Consider the following 6,913-nt stretch of genomic DNA (forward strand, 5'->3'; position numbering starts at 1 on the left):
TTTTTCCTTTACTGCACCAAATACCCAAGATGATTGTTGCGTAATGTTGTGGCTGAAAATTAATTTTCTAATGATCATCATACACTCGAAATAATTTCAGAAGCTGATCAAGAAATGTTGGATGTAATGCTTAGATTTTCCAGCTTAATTTGTTCTATCATCGAAGCCTTTTTGTTTTGAAAATATTGTGCTGTTGTTCATTAAATGGAATTTTTTTTTAATGAAGCATAGGAGCAAAGGAAATTCTTTTTAATGTTATATTATTCTCTGCAAACTTAGGGCAAAGTTTAATGCACCCCTAATGCATCCTCCCAGGAGCAGCTGGAAGAGGGAATGCTGTATAATGGGGTGGGGAATATTTGTAACAGAAAGCCCATCACTTTCGAGACTTGATCCCAACTGAGTGTGGGTGGGAGCAGTCAAGAGCAGCCTTTCCTCCCAGAGAACAATTAATTTCCTTAAGTAATCTGTTAAGGGCCTTGTCCCATCACTATACCTGCTGGTGCTTGGCAAGGTATTCATAGGAAGCCACCCTCCTGTCCTTTACAGTGAACTGACCTAGTCGATGTGCCCTTACTGACCCAAGGGATCACATCCCATTTTTCTGAGGCCCAGTGCTGCAGCAATGATTGATTGCAGTATCGGCAGTGGACACCTCTTCTGGTCTCTGTTCTCCTAACAGGGACATCAACTCTACAGGGGAGTTTTATGCAGGAAATATTCCCCTACGAGATTCAGTAATGACTGTAGCAGCCTGCAAACTATCTAATTGAAATTCAGTTCCAACAGGGTTCTAGGAAATGACTGCAGCTGGGTTGTCACTGGCTCTCCAGCTGGTAGACTAGCCAAATTCCACCGTTATGCTCTTTTATTAGATCTACTATGCAAAAATTTGCCAGTTCCACATTTGGACTAATAAGTATTAAAATGAACAAGCTGGCATCGTCTATATAATGAAATATGCTTTCACATTTTAAATGATGCAAAATTAGAGATTTCTAGGAGACTTAACTTAATCTTTGTATTGATCCTGTATTGAAAATGGGTCTTCCTTAATATATTTGATTCAGTCTCAAGACATGTATTTTATGACAAAAATGTGTCAAATTTGCTTTGTTCATTGGTAGTTATTTAAAATTGTGCTGCTGTTTGTCATTGGATGCTGCCTATTTATTGATTCTTTTCTGAAAGTTGTTATTTCTGGTTGTTTTTGTTTTCAGGGTTTCCCATTTTTGTTTCAACATATCCGAGATGGTATTAACATCAGGCAGACGTGCAATTTGATCTTCAGCCTCTGCCGTTACAACAATCGTCTTGCAGAACATGTAGGCATTTTTTGTGTTGAGATCGTTTGGGACCACTGCTTTTATTTTAATAGATATTTGTTACACAGCTGGGGGCGAAAGCTACAAATGTTTTTAAATACTATTTTCTCTTTGTGTGTTTAGATAGTATCCATGCTATTCACATCAATAGCAAAGCTGACTCCTGAGGTATGTCTGTTGTATTTGTTGACATTAAGAAAAAAATGCTACAGCTTCTTCACAGCATCTTTGTTTTATTTGTCAACTGTACTGTTTCTCCTGAAGTTGCTAATCTATAGGACCCCTGTGTGCTACTAACCCTTCAGTCCTTGCCCAAGTGAAGTTTATTTATGCACACGTCTCTATAATAAATGTCAGCAGACTATTATGGTATGGCAGCATAGCTAAACCAGGTCTTGACACCACCCAACATTCAGTTTTGAATATCTGATCTGTAATGCTGTCCCACCAGTGTGGCTAAAATGACCTAACTTTCCATAAACCACAAATTGAAATTTCCGTATTCATATGTTTCAGATTCTTGAGTGCCTGAGAATGCTGAGGTATTGAGTGTAACTGTCTCCTGGTCATTTAAGTGTTGCAGCAAAGGGATCTTTTAATCAGAAGCATTTTTCATCTATAAACAATGTATACTTCATATTATTTCTAGGCTGCACAGCCTTTCTTTAAGCTACTTTCTATGTTGATGGAATTTGCTGGTGGACCACCTGGAATGCCTCCATTTGCATCTTGCATTCTTCAGAGAATTTGGGAGGTATGCATAAATAACTAATTTGGTAAAATGTATTGCAACAATGTAAATTTTAAGGTGTTTAATTTTCACAAAGAATGGAATTTGTTTTTTGAAAAATATCATATTTGAATTAATAGTTATATTCCACTATAAGCCTAATTCACACAGTTATTCACAATTTATTTTAATTTAGGCATGAGTTAAACACATAATTGCAGAGTTTCAAACAAGATGAAAGTCCTTTTCTTAATTGTATACTGACAGTTGCCCTATCTAATGGGAGATTTCAAATTGTGTTTCAGGTTATTAAAATAATTAACACTTGTTCTCTTCCATTTGATTAGGTTATTGAATATAATCCTTCTCAGTGCTTAGATTGGCTGGCAATGCAAACACCTCGCAATAAGCTAGCTCATAGCTGGGTACTTCAAAACATGGAGAACTGGGTGGAGCGCTTTTTGCTGGCACACAACTATCCTAGAGTCAGAACATGTAAGTTGATGCTAGATACACGTTTTAATGTTCTAGTTTGTAATTGAATGTTTTTGAAAATTTGTGCTTTTCCATCCTTAACCACATTTTCACTGGTCTTTGGTAAAAGTGGCATGGAATGCGATGGTTGCATGTGTAGCCTTATTTATCATTTATTTTATTCAGTGCCAAGAATATTGTTTTTGAATGATTAATCAGTGGATCAATTCGTAGTAGTCTTGCGTCTGAGTCAGGAGATTGTGTTCAGGTCTCTGGTACTTGAACACAGATCAAGGTTTGACACTCGGGTGCTGTACTGTAGGACATATGCCATTTTACAGATGTGTTGTTAAATTGAAGCTCTGTCTACCCGTTCAAATGGATGTAGAAGTTTCTATGGCATTCTTTCAAAGAAGCTGAGTGGTGTTATCTCTATATCCTGGGTAATATTTATCGTTCAACATAACAAAAACAGTTGATCTGGGTACGATCAAATTCAAACTTGAGAGTTTACTGCACACACATTCGCTTTCATATTTTATACTGCGGTGACTACACTCCAAAAAGTACTTTGTTGGCTGTAAAGTAATTTGGCTTGACCTATGGTTGTGATAAATCTATCTGAAAGCAAGTCCTTTTTTTTTTAAGGAGTCAAGAAGTGATGAATGTATCACAATCAGTGTGTAGCTTAAGTATTGTGATTCATTATATTGATTGTAATTTTGTTCATTCCTTACAGCTGCAGCTTACCTTTTGGTTTCTCTCATTCCAAGCAATTCTTTCCGTCAGATGTTCCGATCAACACGTTCTTTGCATAATCCGACGCGTGATTTACCTCTTAGTCCAGACACTACTGTTGTCCTCCATCAGGTGTACAATATTCTTCTGGGTCTACTTTCAAGAGCCAAACTATATGTTGATGCTGCTGTCCATGGCACCACAAAATTAGTTCCTTATTTTAGCTTCATGACCTACTGTTTGGTCTCGAAGACTGAAAAGTTGATGTTCTCTAGTTACTTCATGGACCTCTGGAATCTCTTCCAGCCTAAGCTGTCTGAACCTGCCATTGCAACAAACCACAATAAACAGGCACTGCTCATCTTCTGGTACAATGTATGTGTGGATTGCCCAGAAAATGTGCGATTCATTGTACAGAATCCTATAGTGACAAAAAACATTGCTTTTAATTACATCTTGGCTGATCACGATGACCAAGATGTTGTTCTCTTTAATCGAGGGATGCTACCTGCGTATTATGGAATTTTACGCCTGTGTTGTGAACAATCCCCTGCTTTCACACGGCAGTTAGCTTCTCATCAGAATATTCAATGGGCTTTCAAAAATCTAACACCTCATGCAAGCCAGTACCCAGCGGTAAGTGTTTTGTATCGATTTGGCTATATTTCATGTATTTTAGTAAGCAGAATTCATTGTTCTTGGAAGTGTTGCATGACCTAATTTAGTAAAAAGTGTGTCAGAACAGTCAGACATGCTGGATTTTTAACAAATGTAAGATTCTTTTCTTGAGTTATGTCTGATTTATTTTTTATTGACAAGTGTCTATTTTAAGATTATATTTATTTTGACTTTATGCCAGAATGTTTCCATCTGATTTACATATTAATGTAGCACAGGTGGAATTAATGTATTTTTGATTTTTTTAAATTCTAAACCAGTAGATTTCTGACACAATTGTGTAACAAGTTCAACACTTAATGTTATATCAATAACTTGTTTGTTAAACCAAATCCTAAAATAATTTGTCTATCACTTTGGACATCTTTGACATTTGTTTGCACTTCATGCTAGCAAATTGACATGATCTATATGCAATAAAAACCAAAAGAACTGCGGATGCTGTAAATCTGGGACAAAAACAGAAGTTGCTGGAAAAGTTCGCAGGTCTGGCAGCATCTGTGAAGAAAAAATCAGAGTTAATGTTTTGGGTCTGATGTCCAAAGGGACCTGGTGTCCTTGTTCATAAGTCATTGAAAATGAGCATGCAGGTGCAGCAGAAAATTTGGAAGGAAATAGTATGTTAGTCTTTACAACAAGAGGATTTCTATACAGCAGCAAATAAGTCGTGCTTCAGTCGCAAAGGACACTGAAACCACACTTGGATTATTGTGTTCAGTTCTGGTCCTCTTAGTGAAGGAAGGATATATTTGCCACAGATGGAGTTCAGCAGAGGTTCACCAGATTGATTTCTGGGATGATGGGACTCTCCTATGAGGAGACTGGACTTGTTTTATCTGGAGTTTAGAGTAGCGAAAGACAATCTCACAGAATCCTACAAAATTCTTACAGGGACAGACAGAATAGCTGCCTTAAGAAGGTGTTCATTGGCTGCACGGTCTAGAATCAAAGAAACCATCTCAGAATGAAAAAAAAAATCCATTTAAGACTGAAATGAATAGAACTTCTTCACTCCGAGATTGGTGGATCTTTTGAAATTTTCTACTCTAGAGAATTTTGAAAGCTTAGTCATTTAAGGAAGTTCAAGATAGGGACTGATAAATTTCTAATGACTTCAAGGGATAGGGGGATGATGAAGGGGATATGACTATGGCATTGAGATAGATGTTCAGATATGATCTGGATTGGTGAAGCAGGCTCAAGGGGCTGAATGGCCTGCTGCTCCTGTACCAATGCTCCAATCGATTATTAACTGCAGAGCTTGGTACTTGGAAAACAGAAGTTATGGCTACAAATGATCTAGCAGTTAAATTGGAAAAGTTCAAACCCAAAACAAGATGAACACGAGTATCTTTGAGGATTACTTTTTTCAATACTAACATTCTGTGCCTTTTTGTTAAGAAAATAATTGGCACTAGTCAAGCTTTTAACCTAATTGCTAAACTTATGCTTGGACTGTGTTACTGACCTACATCTTGTAATTTTGTGATGGCGGCAGCATTTGAAAGATTGACCTTGATTTCAGAGGCAAAACTTAGTACTGAACCAAACATTTTAAAAGGGGTTCACAATGGTTAAAAGATGCCCTCTTCTAACTTAGTCCTTTTAGTTCATCACAATATTGATGATTCTTCATGTCTAACCAGTGGAAATAGCTTGAGTTGTGTTCTCACTCCCTACAGCAGAATGAATGGAGAGCTGAGCATTTAAAACTGTTCAGAATGTTAAAGTTCATCTGATTAGTCATGTGCCTGATAACCCCTTGGATGACTTGGCTAACTGAAATGATGTTGAACATTTTGTGTCTGTCTTTGCTGAATAAAACCCTTTCAGGGAAGAGTAGGAATACGTTACTGCTGTACTGATTATGGAATACATTACTGCTGTTACTAGATAAGATATTTCTGAAAAGTCATCCAGTGAAAATATACGGGTAGAATTACAAATAAGATAGGAAAGATCACAAGGTCCTCTCTAGTAAGAGGAAAATTGAGAAACAAATATGTAGGGAGATCTCAGATATGTGCAAGCATAATAAGATTGTGGTAATGGGGAATTTTAATTTTTCAAACATTGGCTGGGGCTACCATAGTGTTAAAGATTTGGATGGTGAAGAATTTGTCAAATGTGTTCAAGGAAATTTTCTTTCAATATGTGGATGCTCCTACTGGAGAAGCAACAAAACTAGACCTTTTGGGCAATAAAGCAGGGCAGGTGCCTGAAATAAAAGTAGGGGAAAGGTTTGGGTCTAGTGATCATAATTATATTAGTTTCACCATGGTTATGGAAAAGGATAAGCCTTCCATAGAAGTTAAAGCTTTTAATTGGTGTAAGGCAAATTTTAACGGTATGAGACAAGAACTTTCAAAAGTTGATTGGAGTAGACTGTTCACAGGAAAAGGATGTCTGACAAGTGGAAGGCGTTCAAGAGTGTGATGATGAGAATTCAGTGGCATTATGTTTCTGTTAGAGTGAAGGGTAAGGCTGGTAAGATTAAGGAATAATGGATGAATAAAGATATTGAGGTTCTAGTCATGAATAAAAGAAAATCTTCCTTTAGATATAGACAACTTTATTCAATTGAATCTCCTAATCAATATAAAAAGTGCACAGGCATTCTTACATAGGAAATCAGAAAGGTTAAGAGGGGATATGAGATAGTGTAAGGTTAAAATAAGGCAGATAAAGTTAAGGATAATCTAAAGAGATTGGACAAGTACGTTAAGAGCAAGAGGGTAACTGGAGAGAGGGAAGGGCCTCTTAAAGATCAAGAATGTCATCTTTGTATTGAACACTAAGAGATGGGAGAGATACTGTGAAGAAAGAATGGAGTCTAGAGAATGCAGAGAAATGAACTTTGATATTTTAAAGATAGTAGGAACTGCAGATGCTGGAGAATCTGAGATAACAAGGTGTAGAGTTGGATGAACACAGCAGGCCAAGCAGCATCAGAGGAGCAGGAAGGCTG

At 37.1% G+C, this 6,913-nt stretch overlaps 1 protein-coding gene across 3 annotated transcripts in view; it reads left to right on the forward strand.

Annotated features, from left to right (window-relative positions):
- Positions 1-6,913, forward strand: part of usp34 (ubiquitin specific peptidase 34) — a 267,373-nt gene that overhangs the window by 210,586 nt on the left and 49,874 nt on the right. For all 3 annotated transcript variants that reach the window (XM_048600750.1, XM_048600752.1, XM_048600751.1), the window contains exons 62-66: positions 1,221-1,325; positions 1,449-1,493; positions 1,975-2,079; positions 2,403-2,550; positions 3,269-3,903. In XM_048600750.1, coding sequence (XP_048456707.1) covers positions 1,221-1,325; positions 1,449-1,493; positions 1,975-2,079; positions 2,403-2,550; positions 3,269-3,903 — 1,038 coding nt within the window. The remainder of the gene's footprint in view (positions 1-1,220; positions 1,326-1,448; positions 1,494-1,974; positions 2,080-2,402; positions 2,551-3,268; positions 3,904-6,913) is intronic.

The sequence above is a fragment of the Rhincodon typus genome, chromosome 9 (assembly GCF_021869965.1).
Source record: "Rhincodon typus isolate 14 chromosome 9, sRhiTyp1.1, whole genome shotgun sequence".
Taxonomy (NCBI): domain Eukaryota; kingdom Metazoa; phylum Chordata; class Chondrichthyes; order Orectolobiformes; family Rhincodontidae; genus Rhincodon; species Rhincodon typus.